Here is an 18,158-nt window from a genome sequence, read left to right as displayed (position 1 = left end):
GTGTGTATTTAAGAATTGTTGGTATCTTTTTAAATAGTAGTTTTATAATTCTTGGGATTGCTGAGAAAAACATGAAAATGAGATGAGCATTTTATCAGGAAGGCACAAAACCCAAAGCCATCATTTTAGAAATACATCATTTTTGAATCAGTTGCATAGTTTGGGAAAACATGACTGCTCATTTCTAAGTATTTGGATTAACAATAATGTTCACAACCTGTATTTTTTCCCCCTCATCCCCTCGTGCCTGAGAAGCTGCATATATAACTCTGACAACAAATGAAGGAAAATAATTCCTCCTATGCCAGGTTTGGAGGAGTTCCCAGACTATGAGCTTTTGGATCATGTTACTAATTCTTATTCAGTGAAGGCTCTTGGTCAGAGGCCTTGTTTTAACAAGAGATGACTGACGTGGGGCACGGATTTTTAAAACAATAGAATTTGAAAAAGCAGACAGGCATTGTGCAATGCAGTTTTCTTCCTCTGCTCTACAAACACAGACTATAGCTTACACTACCATCCAGTTTGATAGCTTTACCTAAGTTGCATTTCAGAATAACATTTCTTTGCCAGCTGATTGTCTAGTTACTGGAGGAGTGAAACTATTGTGTACACAAATTAAAGAGAAGAATCCAAGTAAATAAATGTAAGAAGGCATATTTTAAGGTTTCTTGTAAAAAAATATCCCATGAACAGAGCCAGCAGTTTGGGTTATGAATCTTATAAGTAAAAGAGAGAAGGATGCCTTTTTGAAGGCTTCATTTATTCCTCCAGAGGAGCGATTGCCTGACACCAAATCTCTCAGTGTATACTGTTCCTTCTGCACACCACCTTCATCTGCAGGGAAACAGAAGATGGTTCAAACCCCTCTACAATAGCACATGTAAGCTCTGCTACTATCAAATACATGATTTCCAGAAGGCAAGAAAGGCGTGTAAGCTGGCGAACAAATTGCACCATACTGAACATGTACTGCACTGGTAGGACACAGGTTACAGACCTCTCAGTAGGGAAAATACCCAAACCCAAAACTCCTTCCACACAGAAACAACGTAAGGAAAAATTCATGGGAAGCTACTCAATTCTGTACTTGAAACAGTCTAATAATCCTTCCCTCCTTGTGAAATGAATTGAGATCTGCTGATGAAGGGCCATAAATGAGAGCTAGATACTATTTATGAAATTTCCCCATTAAGAAACAGACATTATACTTGAACCAGAACAATTTTTATAGGCTCGGGCTAAAATATAAAAAGCAGAGCAGGACCTGAGCCATATGCTTAATTTTCAGTTTAGCACCACATAATGCCATTTTCTACTTACCATGACACCACTAAAAAGCAGTATCCCTTTCCTAAATATGGTAAATTTGCACTTTCCTGTAGAAAAAAAGGCTCCTTCTACTTGCCTGTGTCAAAGCAGGGGTGACCTCAATGACTTAATTGTTTGCTCTGTAACTCTCCATCAAGTTATTTCACTGCATCAGGACTGAGCACTGAGGCACACTATCATAACCCACTTCTTAAATAGAGAGGGGATACTGAAATCCTGACTTCTTAAATGCAACTATGCAACTGAAACTAGTTTAGAAACTTGTTGAGCAAGATAAGCAATTCTAGTAGTTCTGTTACAGGCTAAAAAGTTCCAAACAAACCGTAAGAAAAAGTTGCCAAAATACCAGTGATTTCCATCTCTGCGGAGTGGATTTGAGTAGTTTCTGGGATGAAAGAAAAGCTGGTCCTGAGGGGACACTTCTTGCAATGTCACATGCAATTCTGTCTGGGACATATTTCTCACAGCTTTCTGACCTCGTTAATATTTTAAAATTAACGTTCTCCTCCGATTTTTCTTTTTTGGATTACAGATTACTTTTATGGAAAACAGAAGATCCAGCACCAACCAAAGCATGAAGGCAGGTGAAGTTCCTTCCCTCAGTTATGTAAAAGAACATTCCAAATGCCTACTGCAATTTTTTTATTTTTTGACGGCTTAAACATTGCACCCAGGGCAAAAAGCCCCAATGTCATTCACATCCTCACAACAAAAAGCCTGCTTGAGAAGAATATTAAATCTACTATATTCATTGAACAAGAAATTAAAGAGATTTTCTTAGCTCTCGATCCAAGAACAGAAGTACAAAACAAAGCTTATGCCAGATCCATCCATCAACTTTGTTGTGAAGCATTTCCCATGCATGGCTCCATCCTCCTCAACTGAAATTATTGGCAGCATTTTGACAGAAGCAAGGCATGTGCCTGAAAAGTCTAGTCTGAAACTGTGCTTCATGTAAACAAGTTAAAAAAAAAAAAAAGACCTCATTAGTAGATGGTTTAGAAAAAAGGGACAATAAACCAGATCTGGCTACAACACACCTTGGTGTATCTTCAAAGCTACTAGTGAAGGGCCGCCTAACATCACCATGCGTCTAAGCGGAGAGGATTTGTATGAATAAAATCCAAAGCAAAGATGAACAAAGCCAATGAGCTGAACGAATTGGTTACTTACAAGATTGCTGTCAGTATCATCTGCTATTTAGAAGACTAATAGTGAAACATGACAATTTTATTATTGCAAAACGTAAGAAAATTTTCAGTGTAATCATTTATAACTCCAAAACCCTAATATTTCCTTGGTCAGAATGGAACAGAGATCACAGAAATACTTGATGCATGTGAGTGTATCATTATTGCAGAGATCACCAGGTGGTGCTTTGAAGAAACAGTCTCTCAGAGTCATTTATTTTTGGTCTTGGAAGGAATCTTATGTTCTTTGTAGCACTTCAAATAACAGTCTGGTGTGGGGGGATGGAGAAAACAGCAAAGGAGTTTGCTCTCCACTTTACTATGTCCAACAAGAGTGAATTGTAGCAGCAAAGTCCCTTTCTGAGCAATCAGCTGACATTTCAGCTGGATTTCAGGGAAGACAGGAACATCTACCTGCTGCTCGTGACCACCTCTGGCTTGAACGTTTTATTTACATAAAGAAGAAACCATCTTTGTAAATTAGAGTGGATGCATGGGCAGAGGATGCAAGTACACTTGGACTCAAGTTCGTTATCTTTCAGAGCAGCTGTCTGTATGCCTGTTCCATGGTTTGCTGCTGTGTAGTCACCCACGATGGGGCGGGGGGCAACATTCACATAGGGAGTTGCACACAACAGCTACTATGTGGCAATTTTTGGTGCAAACATTTCAAAATACAGCCACTTCTTGAAATTGTACTCCCTTCCAATTAGACAGGGATCAAAAATATTGATACGCAATAAAACTCTGCAATGGGCTGAAAAGTATAAGCTTCATCCCACAAATGAATTCAGGCCCCTGTGAGTGAAATAGGCATATGTAATAGAGATCTTACTTTTTTAAAAGGGTACTAAAGCACAACTGAGTACTTTCAGTCTACACACCCACACCAAAGTGGGTGCAAACCACTTCCTCCAACCAAAGACTCAATATGATTTTAGAGACAGAAACCAATTATCCACATTGAAATATGGCAGGGACAACAGCCTTATCTCCTCTAAATATAGAGGACTGCAATCCAGATGTACATTCATGTATCTTAGACAGAACAGCCTAGGAAGTAATGGAAGAATAACAGTCAAAATTAAGAGCAATTACAGAGGGTTAACGTTATCTCACATACGCATCAAGAAACACTAACATGACAGCAATGGTATGGAAAGTGAATCATTTAAACATGGAATCCATATGTTCCACTTTGTTGCTACAGAAAACAAACGTAGAATTTCAATTACAAATGACATATCTCTGGTGAAGGATTTTTTTTCTCTCTTTTCTGTGGAATACATCAGACAGAAAGCACAGACCTAATTTGCCACAACTTAACCTATTCAACATGAGATGTCATGCAAATAAGTTTTTGAGCAGCAAACTGCTTAACTATGCTAAACAAGTTATTGCATTTATTTACGTGATGTCGCACCAAATTATGAAGGCTGACTCAAGTTGTCTGTTTATTTTGCCGAGTTACGTCTGCTCTGTGTCTCACTCCTTGATTTAATTGAGCTGCTGAAGATAATATAACTTATCACACAGACACTATGCCATGTTGCTAGATTCTAGGTTAATTAACAGTAGCCTACAGTCACTGAATTTCTCACATGGTTAGCCACTTGGACCCTGTCTTACTGTCTAGCTTCACTAATCAACGAGTCTGGGAATTTTACATTAGCAACAGAACACACTAGCAACACACAGAGCTTTTGACTGCACAGAAAAAGAAAACACAGCTAGACGCCAGGTAGGCTTTTCTTCAGTCTGAAATTAACCCCTTCTTACATGCCACGTGGCAAGGCTGCATGCTTGGCAAAACTTCTTGTACATCAACTGGGGAAATTAAATCCCAGAGGCAGCTGCTGTCCTGCAGGACGGAAAGCTATGGCTGCTGTTCCACAAGCACTGCCAGCTAACGCAAGCACCGAGGGTTGCCAGCCCTCAAAGGCTCCTGTCTCCTCTCCTGCGCAGCACGAGAGGATGCATGGTTGCATGGTGAACTAGCCTCATCCTATACTAATAATTTCAGCTGCATTGGCTCTCCAAAATGGCATGCAGTACAGCTCCCTCAACCTTGGCACTCACAGGGGAGATAGCAGCAGTGTGTGCCACTCCAGCTGCAGGCCACTCAGGAGCTCATGGCAACGGTCACAAGTTACATCATGTCATCTTTTCATGCCAATACTAGACTGAAGTTGACCCAAAACTAAGGATACATTTTCTTGACATGCTTAGTCTCATAGCAGGCTGCCCCTGAGAGCTTCTTCCCCAAACTGCATTAATTCCACCACTTTCAGTACATCAGACCATGCTTACTGTTCTGACCATGAACTAACCTCCCAAATACTGATTTTTCAGTTGTCACTTACAGCGAGATTCCCTATGTGACCACACAATCATTAGACCTGACTCAAAGAAGGTGGCAGCAAACAAAAGGTAGGGCTGGGAAAGTACCAGGACTCTGCTCTCTGCAGCCCATGCTTTGGATTAAACGCATCACGAAACTTCTCCCGAAGGTGGAGCTATACCATCAATATAAGAGGAAGACAAAGTTAAAATCCCAGTATAAATACTCCTCCTGCCTCACAACACACCTCCCTTTTAAAATAACAGTATTTTTGATTATTTCAAATCAAGAGAAACATTTTTTGTTATTAATATTCCTTGTTATTCTCTGTAAAACACAATGCATACAAAGAGAGGTGCCAAAAGGAAATGATATTTAGTGTTCTGATATTGTACATGTTTACTCTATGGTTAATCCTCAGACTTCATCCAAGTTATTCCTAGTTTAGACAACAGGTTCATCTATGTTGCAAAAACTTGCAACGGGTCCAGAATTTCAAGTAATATAAAACCCAGTACCAAACCTAGCTTTTCCAAATGATGATCCAGATAGTCAGCATGCCATAAATTTTGTGTAGAGCTCGTGACATTTGAAATGCATGTATACAACTCTGAAGTTCACATGATCTGCTTGCTATTTTCAGCTGCTGGCGCGCAGGTTTTCAAGCCTTTCTCCACAACAATAGAAGTTAAAATTCTCATATGGTTGTAAATTCTAGGAATTTAAAAGCAAAACAAAACATACAGCAGTTATCAAACTTTATGTATAAAAATAAGGATACTCAAAACTATTAATGCAGAAACCGTAGTTCCTTCGGAACTAAACCGATTAATACTGGTTCAGGAAGGAGCTGACCACCCATTTCCATGCCTGTATGACTTTCCTAACCCTGGTGCATACCCGCTCCGACCCTTGAGAGACAGGATTTGTATGCAGGTGCTTTGGCAGATTCTACCAGGCAATTCAGACTTTTTTTTTGTCTGTCTTAATATTCATCCAGACATGCCTGCAATCACATGTAATGAAAATGCACTGTTGTACTGAAAGAGGATGAAGAGGGGAGTGAGAAAGGAAGGGACTTGGGAAGGGACAGAGAGAACAGAAAAAGATTACGTGCTCTTCAACTGAAGCAACCCAGGAGCAGAATTACTGTGGTCCTGCATGTTGGGCAAAGGGCATTCAGCTCCCAAACGAAAACTAATCACCTATCTAAAGAATGTAAACAGGATTCCTGCTCAGACACCCTTGACACAGCGTAACCAAGAGGAGACAAGGCTGGTCTCTGTGTATTACTCAGCGCGCAAGTATGTTCCCACTAGACCTAAATTTGATAGCTCACTCAACACCATAAGCAAGCAATAGAGGACCTGCAAAACAGCAAGGCACATTCGCTGTAATACATTAATAGGTCCTTTATTACTTTAAAATCTAAGCAGGCTCCGTGAGTGAGCCCACCCTTGAGCCCCTCTTCCCCTCCTATGCACAGGCCTCTACTTCAGATGCCCGTCCACCAAGAATTCTCTCTCTTGCTGGCATGTCCTCCACTGGCTGTAACAGAGCTCAGAGGGTGTTACAGAAATGCAGGACGTTAACCAATACACTTTAAAAGCGGAAAATGCCATAGCCTGAAATAGGTGTTTTGTTTTGTTTTTTTTTTTTTTACAGTCAAGTGTGATTATACAAAGGTCTTGTCCACAAGCAGCTATACTGAGCATATTAAAAACTCATCTGCAATTAAGATTCAAAACAAATGGTATTTTTCTTTTTCAAGAGGATAGAGGGGAGTATTGAGCTATTTTCTGCCTTTTGGTAGTGTGATTTTTGTTTATGTGGCTATGGTTATATATAGTTCAATTCTCTACAGTCCCCTTCAATATCAAATATTGTTTTATTTATCAAAAAATTAAAAAGCTCAAGCTGTGCATTTTGTATTCAGATAATCCCCCCTCCCAATTTAGTGTTTGTGAGATTGAGAGATCCCTAATTAATAGACTTATCTTGCACTTACATGGCTCATTCCATCGGAGACTTTATAAATATTTTATTAAGATCACATTTTGAGAAGCACTAGATACACTGAGAGAGAGATTAAAACCACGTTAGCCATGCCTACTTATAAAAACCAGAATGAAAGGGAGTCACCTTTGCCCCATTTGTCCACTGCAGCTTCTTTTTCAAGGGAAAACAGTAAATACTGAGCAAAGACCAGCATCTCTCTATCAGATGTTTCCACTACATGACAATACTGGGTAAGATGAACAGGGGAGTCTACACTAAAGACAGAAGATCACATGCTGAGCAAATGAGAAAAAGAACAAATAAAAATCACAACCATCACTGAACTGCAAAAAAAGCAAGGTGTCCAGTTGTGAGCTGTAAGGGAACAAAATCTGTACTAATGCAGATTTCCATAGGTGCTTCTCTCATACACTTTTAGTATAAAGTGTGTATATCAATCAGTATTGGTTTCAGAAAAGGTGAATGTCTGGTAACTGACTAACCTTGTTCCGCTGCCTGGATCTCCGATACCGTGAGCTCTGTGAGGAAGATTGCACATCTATGTCTGCATGCTGGCGGAAAGATATTGCAACGTTGACTTGTCCATGAGTTTTACAGAAGTGTTAGAGATGGATTCAACATCCTGATCCTCAAGCACTACACACAGAAGCTAGAAGAGCTAAAACAAGAATCATGCCCTAGCTCTGCTGATCAGAATTACACCTCTGTCTTCCTGCTCTGTACCTTTCATATCTACATAACTGCAGTATACTTAGAATATAGAATCATAGAATACCAGGTCAGAAGGGACCTCACGGATCATCTGGTCCAACCTTTCTTGGCAAAAGCTCAGTCTAGACAAAAGCACCATCTAGACAAGATGGCCCAGCGCCCTGTCCAGCCGAATCTTAAAAGTGTCCAATGTTGGGGAATCCACCACTTCCCTGGGGAGATTATTCCAATGGCTGAGTGTTCTCATTGTGAACAATTTTCTTCTAGTGTCCAACTGGAGTCTCCCCAGGTGTAACTTGTACACATCACACCTCATCGTTTCTATGCGACTCCTTGTAAAAAGGGAGCCTCCATTTTTGTAGCTACCCATCTTAATACTGGAACACGGTGATGAGGTCTCCCCTAATCCTTCTTTTCTCAAGGCTGAACAAACCCAGTTCTCTCAGCCTTTCCTCATATGACAGGCTTCCCAGTCCTTGGATCATCTTTGCGGCCCTTCTCTGGAACCCCTCCAGCCTGTTGTTTTGTGTAGTGGGGACCAAAACTGAGCACAGTGTTGCAGGTGTGGTCTGACAAGCGCTGAGTAGAGCAGGATTAATGACTTCTTTTTATCTCTGCTGGTGATGACCTTGTTGATGCAATCCAGCATCCTGTTGGCTTGCTTTGCCGCAGCAGCACACTGCTGACTCATATGGAGCTTGCTGTCCACCAGGACCCCCAGGTCCCTTCCCACAGAGCTGCTCTCCAGCCAGGTGAATCCCAGTCTGTGCTGCACTCCTGGATTATGTTTTCCTAGGTGCAAGACCTTACACTTGTCCTTGTTGAACTTCATAAGGTTCTTGCTAGCCCGCTTTTCCAGCCTACCTAGGGCTTCCTGCAGGGTGGCTTTCCCTTCCGAAGTCTCTACTTCCCCGCTCAGTTTGGTACCATCTGCAAACTTCATCAAGGTGCATTTGATCCCATCATCCAGATCACTTATGAAGATATTAAACAGCATTGGGCCCAGTGTCAATCCCTAGGATACCCCTCTTGTGACAAGTTGCCAGATTGAAAAAGAGCTATTTACCACCACCTTCTGGGTATGGCCTGTCAGCCAGCTCCCACCCACTGCACAGACCACTTATCTAGACAATAATGCATCACTTTCTCTAGGAGGAGGCTGTGATATAACTTTATAAGGGAACATGCAGCAAATTAAATTTCTTTTGACATAAACCCATCTACCACTGTTCTACTCCACTCTCTGTGATCCAGATTTGACTGAAGCTGGGAACTCTAGATTTTGTTAATCTATCGATAGACAGAACAACAGCACCCAGTCCAATCTTTGTGCCCTTCTTACCACAGCACCTGGACTGCTATTATGCCAGCTGAGAGCACTGAGAACAGTATGGTTTACAAAAAGACTGATAATAATCAGAGGGCTCTGAATTATTTCCTTAATCACTCACAAAGAGTGATTTTATGGGAAAAAAGTCAAGAAACAAAGGTACTGCTGCTTGTTCTTTCTCTAAGGCCATGCTCAGTGATGCAAGGCTCCAATCTATCTTTAAATTTGCAATTACAGCTCAACTGAATTATGAAATCATTTTGCCTAACCAGTTCACTCACTCTTCTTGGCAACTGAAACAAGCCATTTTCCATTAGTATCTCCCTGTCATAACATGCTAGGGTAAGATGTCTCGATGTGACTACAGCAACAATGCTGAGGCTTCTTTAGCTTTATCATTCCCATAGACAATGTAACGATATGGGAGCTTTCTTCTCTAATGCCCTTGTGATTTTCAGCCAGTAGTTTCAGTCCTAAATGTCTCAACATATTAAGGACTTAATTTTCTCAAAGCAGTGGCCATGCTCTTTCCCTTAGAATACTATTGCACTATTAGAATAATGATCTAAATATTTACTTAAATCAGTTTTATTGATGAAAATAGGCTTATTTGTTCCAGACTTGTTTACCTGCCGCCTTTAAAAAAAACCCCAAAACCCCAAAAACCTAGCTTCACAGTGTCTTTTAGTAGAACATTAAGTGAAGGATATAGGTGAAGTGGGGCATCTACATAAACAATTCTGTGTTATGAACCATTTAATAATTTGAGGTGCATCACAGCATTTTGAAACATGTGGGTTGGCCTTTTTTTCATGTAGTTCTTACCATGTAGTTCTTACCATGCCAAGGTGTTTTAAAGACATTAGTGAAGTATTACAACATCCCTTTACTGGAAGATTGTTGTCAATAGTGCATGCTTTAAAGGGAAATAACTGACTCAAATTCCTCTGACTTACGTACTTTAAATACCAACTTTAAAAAATGCATTCAAAATAAATAAATCTACTAATTTTCTAAATTTCAGGAGAATAAATGCACTGATTTTGAAAAATAACCAATAGTCTTCAGTATACCCAAACAGCAGCATATTTGTTGGACATATTTTGTTTTCCAGTTAAGTTTTTGACTCATTTGAGTAATTTACTTACTCGTTGTGCTTTTTATAGCACTTTAAATCAACTGACTTAATCTTTATTATTTTAATCTCTTAATGTACGCAGAGATAAAATCTCAAGGTGACTATTTAAATTGACCACTACATGAACTGATACACAACTGAAGGAACTCAAGTAGCAAGCGCATACGTATGAAAGAAGAGCCAGAAATGGCACAACCGAAGCTCGAGATGCGCTGCCAGCTACATCACATGTTCACTGCAGAGTCTGACCCAGCTGCTGACAAAAAGCACTTCCTATGCTCATCTGACACCGAGGTGACACCATGGATACAATTTATAGATTTCTAGAAATTTCAAATGTTCATCCTTCATTTATCATTTGGCAATTTTAAGCACCAGGCCAGATTAGTTAGTTGCACAGAAAAGAGTAAAATTATTCTAAATACTGAGTACTAGAAGTTTTAAGTGCAGGCTTAGAACATGTATATTTTCCTTTTCAAAACCAGTTAAAAATACTCATGTCCCAGCCCATGAGGACAGGTGCCGCATTGAAACAAGCAGCAGAATTGGGAAGGAGAGAAGCGTACCCACACCAACTTTACCAGCCCACTTTTAAAAGATGATGGGTTATATTCTGCCCACTGGAATCTCACCAGGTAAACAAACCAGCCAAATACCGCCAACATCAAGAAGGTGTTTTCTTTACTCTCCCCTCCAGAAGTGCTTCTAGCACTTCGCCTCTTTGCCCTTTCCCTTACGGCTTCACCGCCTGAGCAGTCCCTACCAGGATGCAGGAATGTTGATGGACAAGTCTCCAATTGGACTAGAGGAGCCAGTAAAGCTGGTCTGCTGTCCGTTTTTCCTAAACATACTTAACTCTAGCAGAGGAATATTCCAACAAAGAATTTGCAGCTATGGGTCTCAGAAAGAAAAAAGCTCCTAAGACAGCATTTGTGGACCATTCAACCAATAAGCTGTTAACACTCAAGGTGCATTAAATGTCTTTTTATCGAACAGAAAGGTCTTTTTCACCATTAGCCTTACTGCTATATGTTATTTCATATTTATCTGCTAAAAACCCCTGTAACACTTAAATGGGCTACAACGAAAAAATATGTATTCTAAACAAACACGCCCTTCAGAAGAATACCTCTCATTTTCAAAGTTCTTCAAGAACAAAATTTTAATGAAGCTTTATTAAAACCTTTTCAGCTGTAATTTCATACCAGTCCATATTAACCAGTCCAAAATACATTTAAAATGACATGCTTAGGACTGCTGAGCATTTACACGAGTCTGCAACAATAACCTTGAAGAACAGAAGAATTAGTTGAAACATTTCAGAGCTGAAATGCTAACAGTTATGTAAAATTACAAAGAACTGTATTTTCCTCTGAATTGCAAGTGACCAAAAACCCAGTTGCTGAATGATGAAAGAAATGGGTCTGCTTGTTTCCCATTTGAGCATGAAAATATCAATAAAAACACACAGCAATTACAATTTTTAGCACAGCTCTCTGAATGGCTGGGTAGGAATTACAAAGCATTGCAACTGCAGCAATTCAGCAAATTTTCTCGAAGGAAAAGAGGGGAGAAATGCTAATCTGTTTCTAGAAATCAGCTATGTGATGTGTGTCTCCAATTAAGTGGGGTTCCCCAAGTGATCCAGCATCATTTGATGATATTGCTCAATGTATCCTGACGTACTGTGACACAAGCAGCAGAAACAACCTTCTCTGTTCCCACCACGACCAAATACGTTTGACACCAGAGAGCCTTTTCAAACTTCCCTTTAACCTGTTACTAAAATTTCAGCACAGCTTTAGTATGTACCCTTACAACCGTCCTCAGCGTGGTAGGAAGATATCACGCACCTATTCTGAAAGAGGTGGTTTCCCTCTAATTTAAATCTAGAAAGATTTTCTCCATCTTCCTCTTTTCAACAATTTCAGAAAAGATGTATAGAAACCTTACAAACTGACTGACAGCAAACAGAGACAACAAAAGGTACAAGTCCCTAGATTTCAAATAGCTCTAAGTTTTTAAAGTGGACCCATCAAGGTGAGAGCAGAGACATGTCATGCAACCCATTGATTTTGCCTGGTGTTTGCTCGTATCACATAAGGAAAAGAACAGACTTCTGGTCTATCATGAAGAATGGTTTAAGAAAACCAGTTGGGACTTCCTACGCAGTGGAGTTGAGCTGGGTCCTTCAGGAGGCTGTGCCTGGGCCCCAGGCAAACCCTCAAATTCAGCTCTCTACCTGCCCAAGCCAGATCCTGCTGCCCCAGAGCTCACCGTGGATGGTGCATGAGAACCACCTGAGCTGTGAGTACCAGCAGATAAACAGATTATTACTGCAGCCTTGAATAGGGCAGTTGTCAGGGGCTATCAGACTTTTGCTGAGCACAAAATCATTTGGTGTTTTTGTTTGTATGGACAAAGCATTAAAGAAAAAGAGTCTGCACCCTGAAGATCCAGTCTCCTTCAATGTACCCTGAAGAGTCTCCTGTGTCATGACAAACTAATTGCTTGTGTTAAGGGAAGCCTGTTACTTTGGCTTTTTCCACCATACATCAAAAAAACTATGTTTGATTTTAAAGCATATACACTTACAAATACTGAGGGAATCAGCTACAAAGAGACCACACAGGCTGTTCCAGCCTTCCACAGAAGTCTGGGGTTTTTTTTTAAGCGTAAATACACAGCCACCTCTTCAGTTTGCCCTTTCATCTATTCTGAAACACTGCTTAACACACACACTTCATTTCCTAACTAGCTGATCACACACAAGTTTTGGGTTTGTAGCTTTAAAGTGCTGAAAAAGATGAAGGTAAAACACAACCTTGATCCTGGAACAGAAGTCAGCAAGGATATTGTGGGTGTCTCACAAGTCACAGAGCTGGGAATAAAGAAGCCTGTCCTGACCCTGTGTTGAAACCTGATCTAGTTAAAGAGGCACATGGATTGCCATTTATAGCATTTCTTAGGGGCTGGGGTGAGGGGCAAGGAGGGCAGTAGACAGCTCTCGGTCTGGCTGCATGAGCCACTAGCTGCCAGCAAGGTTATAAAACATGCAGATGCTGAGCGCCAAGGAAGGATGATGGTTTTCCTTCCCCTATTGCAGCTCACCTTCTATGTCACTGCTGTTAGCCACCCTGAAACCACACACCTCTTCAGAACAGCAGCACTGTTTGCTCACAGGCTGGGAAGAAAGAATAAAAGACTGGAGACCAGGGAAGAAGAGGCAGGCAGATTTTTATCTGACCCTGCAGTCATTCCCCAAATTTGGTGATGATACATTGATACGGCCATGCAAGGTACTGCTTTGCTCTCAAAACCAGCATGCACATAACAGCGTGCGGTCCAGTTCTCTATAGGTGAACTGGAAATTACTCCTTATGGTACCACATTAATTTTGCCAGGTAAGGACCTGTCTCAAAGAACAAGGTAAATGTCCCCAAGCTAGAAATTTATGACCCTGTGACAGAGGTGAGTCTCCTCCAAAAAGCTTGGTTTCTGTCCCTCCACTACATCAAAGGTAACAGCACAAGATTTTGGAACTATGAAAAAGCAAAGAGCAGTCTCTATGCTAAGTTCAACAACAACAAATTAAAAAAATCAGCCATTCCTCTCCAACAAAACTACAAATATCACCACTTTCACAAAAAAGCTTTCTGCTATGTATTTCTGGTGCTCAGCTACTGTCTTGGTTAACTACACTTTTTCAGGAGTTGAAAACAAAAGCATCCCTATTCTCTTATTCAGGCCTAGACAGAATGCAGGCACCACAAATTCACAAGCATGCCCAGGTAGGATACCTCCTCATCTGCTATCCTTTGCTGTCTGACAGAAGAGAGCAGCTATGCAAGCATGCCCCTGCCCACCAGAAAACCCTGAGCTTTCTTCCAGACAGGATCAAATAAAACTGAGAATACTCCACAAACGGTAGGAAGTCTGACCTTCCTCCCCTCAGCCTTCATCACTGTAGAACTATCCTACCTGCCCATTTAAACCAGCACTGTGTATAAATTAAGTCAGTGGTTTAACTGACAGACTACCCATTACATAGGCAAAAATATCTCTAATACTGTAAGAAGTATAATTTGATATTCTTTTATCTAATTAAAATAATACAAATTCTCTCTGTATGGAAGACGACAGCTCTAGAGAAAGGAACTGAGCAGCATCCTCCATTTGTCTCCACTTGATCTAAAGGTCTGTTCTTACAGCTGGAAGGTTCAATTGTTCTGCAAGTCGCTTCATTCTTCATCCTATGGGCTAGGATGGCCAACAAGAACACCAATCTGTGCCAGTCAAGGGTATGTTTTCTTCTGAACCAGATAGTTGTTCATAAGCAACTGGGATGAAATCCCAAAATTCCTATTTCCCTCAGGCCTCTAAAGGGCCATGAGATGCATTAACTTTCACCACAGAGTGATGAAAGAGAGAGCGCGCTACCACAGACTGAGGCTGGATTATGACCAGCAATTCTGCAGGGACAGATTCCTATTTCTGCTCCTTGACCTACAAACTAGCTTTGTTTGATTTATTCTGAAATCCTCTCTTATAAAGGAAACACGGAGAGAAAAATCAGCTGGTTTAGGTATAAACTCTATTCTTTTTTTATATCCCCCAAAGCATCTGTGTGGCCAGACTTGCAAATAAACACACTTTTTCTGTTCTTTGCATTACTACACATTCTAGAAAATGTAAACTTTTTCTAACACCTAGGTAAACATGACAAAATATAACGATTGAGACTGCTGAAACTAAGAGAACACAAACAATCACAGAATCATAGAATATCTCAAGTTGGAAGGGACCCATAAGGATCAAGTCCAACTCCCTGCTTCTTGCAGGACTACCTAAAACTCAATCACATGACTAAGAGTGTTGTCCAGATGCTCCTTGAACTCTGTCAGGCTTAGTGCCACGACCACTTCCCTGGGGAGCCTGTTCCAGTGGCTGACCATCCCCTCAGTGAGGAACCTTTTCCTAATGACCAATCTGAATTTCCCTGATGCAGCTTCATTGCATTTTCTTGTGTCCTACAGCTGGTCACCAGAGTGCGGAGATCACCACCTACCCCTCTGCTGCCCCTCTTGAGGAATTTATAAGTTAAGGAAAAAAGTTTAAAAATCTAGACTGATTCAGTACCACCCCCATATGCTTGCTTTTTATCAGTTCTTTTGATTTAGGGTGCTTGTGTCTGTAACACAAAAAATCTCATGGATCCAACTGGGGTAACTAATCTTCAAAATACCTGTGTGCAGCTTGTGTTTATGCACCTGTTTGCTGCATGAATGCATTGGTTTAAAGATAAAACCAGGAAACATCAATATGAGAAACCACTCTCTTGCTCATCTCCTCTACACAAAAGACCATTGCTATGAATTTTCTGTAAGGATTCTTGCGTACGGAGAATGTATATGAGGGGAGGATACATGCTGACTGCAACGCCAGAGAGCAAAGCTCACCGAGAAGGGTAAAGCAAGGGAGAGATAGCACCTGCTCATTCCATCCTTACCTTCGTAATTTCACTTGGTTATAAAAGCATTTGCAAGCACAGTTACAGTGGGGAAATCTGCAAATGAGACTGAGATCCCACTGCCTTTCAGTGAATTATAAGGGCCCTTCATCTTCACAAACAGATGCTTGTGAAAATTTTACCTTGCAAACGGAAGTTTTTACATCTCCACACACATCGATTAACCTGAGCACTTGGAGGTACACCAACCATCCAAGTTTCAGTCTCCAGGCAGTGCAGATCTCCGGTCAGATACTGGATTAGAATCAAAACTGGTTTGTCGAAATTTTGCATTACTGTGCTCAGAGCACAAATACGATGGCTGCCTGCTGTGACATCTTCAGGGCAGAGCTAGGAGGACTAGCACCACTCTGCTTTCAGCTGAGACAGATTTGTTGAGTCTCCAGGCTGAAGATTTCTCAGAGAAGTGAAAGGGAAAGTTTGACTTTTGAGGTTTATACACCAGCTCTTGCAGGAGATATTCTTCTCTTCGATAAGATTACAATGTCTCATTCCTACCACTCTCCTCCCCTCTAAAAGGTAAGGATATTCATTAACCAACAGGTAACCTTAACGCACAACACATCCTGCCACACAATACACAATGCTCATCTAGCAGCAATGGTCTCCACCTTCAGCTTACCTGTTTTATGCACTGCAGCCGGTCATTCGTCTGCTGTATGTGCCTGTCCATAGAATTCATTTTGATTGTCTCCACTTTCTTCTACCTGAAAGCCATTAAAATCCCTCGATCTGCAAGACAAAAAGGACAGTAAAGATCACTGAGCATAATCCATGCACTTGTACCACCTAAACAATCAAGCATGGCCACTTGCAAGAAACCCCTGAGCACATTGTGAGATAAAGTAATAAGCCAAATAACAGTGAAGGTCTGGCTTTTGCAAGGACAAGGGCACGGGGATTCTTCCTAATCTTCCTCTAAGAGAAAATATCTCCCATAAATATTACATGAATCAGATATGGCAGAGTATTATGTGGCCCAAAATAACACAAAATGTGTGTATGAAGACTCTGGATTTCTATATTGAAAATAAAAGCAACAGGTATACTTTGGACTCTCCTCCAACTAGCAGATCTATTTAATGAGCCCTTGAAACAGTCGAGATGACACTGAGTAAAGGACTGGGATTCACTACTCAACCAAGACTTTCAGAATGACTAATGATTCCAGATGCACAACCTAGCATATATGGAAGAGGTCTGACATTTAAACCAAAAGGGATGAGCAGTTCTCACCTTCTAGAAACACTGGGCTCTTTAAGGTATCCATAGCTGGATAAACTACTTGTTACTTCTAGAAAAACATGTCCTGAGCTCTTCTTTAGGCCCATTTCTAACAAACTGCATAACTTAAAGCAAATTAAAACTTCCCTGTGACTTTAAAACTAACTAGAAAATGGAAATGAAGGTTCAGAGTGGTGTTAGGAGTTTTAATTCATGTTGCTACAGCTGTATAAAATCATCAAATGAAAACTGGCAACAAGTTATGATGACCTAAGCCCACCAGTGATGCTCATGATGCTGAGTTATGTTTGTGGATACAGCCTAGTACACACTGGTGCCATCACGATGAGCCCTGCTCCATGTATTCATCAACTCTTTTTCAAAGCCATGCTTTACATCATACTCCATGATCACACATAAGTGGCTCTTTGTCAAGATAATGGTATGTGTCTGGAATCAAGAACAACGCCTGCAAGAGGGGGAAATGGTAGCTGCTAAATCAGCATGCACACATCATGCACACGTGCTGAATTCGCCATTTACCTCTCTTCCTTATCCCTGTGTTCAGACTGAGCTAAAGGCTTCGCCATAGCACAAACAGCTCTACTGATCTGAAAGGCAGGAACGGCCAAAATACCACTCAAACTTGGACCAAGAGCAAGACACTAAAAACACAAGTTAGCATAAGTAAGCCTCCTGGTGTGGGCATGGTTTGCATTTCACTGGGCCCCTGGCACTCATTCCCCCTCTCTGGCCTTGCCTTACAGTTTTCCTGTAGTGGCGGAACAGCAGATCAAAGACAGAAGCCAACAACTAATCAACAGTTTCAGCCCATAATTCGCATTACCAAACGGTTTGCGCTGTGACTTCTACTTATTTATATTTTAAGTAGAACTGCATGAGACTCCAGCACATACTTGATAAGCCGAGCAGTTTTAAGTGGTTTTTTTCCAGAACTCACTTCTCAGGGGCACAGAGATGTTTCACACATACATATGTATACGCTGCTGTTTCAGTCACTTTCGTGGCATCTAAAATGCAACTGAAACCATAGAAATTGTGCATTGGAACATGAAAACAGTCTTTGCCTACAAATTCCCGCGTCCTTTTACTGCGACAGAGCCGTACAGTCTAAGAAGTTGTATCCTCGTGCTCACAAACAGGGAGTGTGCACAGATTCAAAAATATATACCCTAATGCTGTATTAATATAAAACTTTATACTAGCACAAGCAAGGTCCTGGACTCACACAGACACCTCTCCCTCATGAACCTCTTCAGTGGCACTGAGCAGTTTATTATTCAGAGAGCTGTCCATGGCAAAACTCTTTTCACTCCCTACAT

At 40.9% G+C, this 18,158-nt stretch overlaps 1 protein-coding gene across 11 annotated transcripts in view; it reads right to left on the bottom strand.

Moving 5' to 3' along the window:
* Positions 1–18,158, bottom strand: part of ZMIZ1 (zinc finger MIZ-type containing 1) — a 361,162-nt gene that overhangs the window by 146,955 nt on the left and 196,049 nt on the right. For all 11 annotated transcript variants that reach the window (XM_054831980.1, XM_054831987.1, XM_054831983.1 and 8 more), the window contains one exon: positions 16,214–16,323. In XM_054831980.1, coding sequence (XP_054687955.1) covers positions 16,214–16,273 — 60 coding nt within the window. In that variant the 5' untranslated portion in view covers positions 16,274–16,323. The remainder of the gene's footprint in view (positions 1–16,213; positions 16,324–18,158) is intronic.

This window comes from Grus americana, chromosome 7 (genome assembly GCF_028858705.1).
Source record: "Grus americana isolate bGruAme1 chromosome 7, bGruAme1.mat, whole genome shotgun sequence".
Lineage (NCBI taxonomy): Eukaryota > Metazoa > Chordata > Aves > Gruiformes > Gruidae > Grus > Grus americana.
This window is presented reverse-complemented; position numbering and strand designations above follow the sequence as displayed.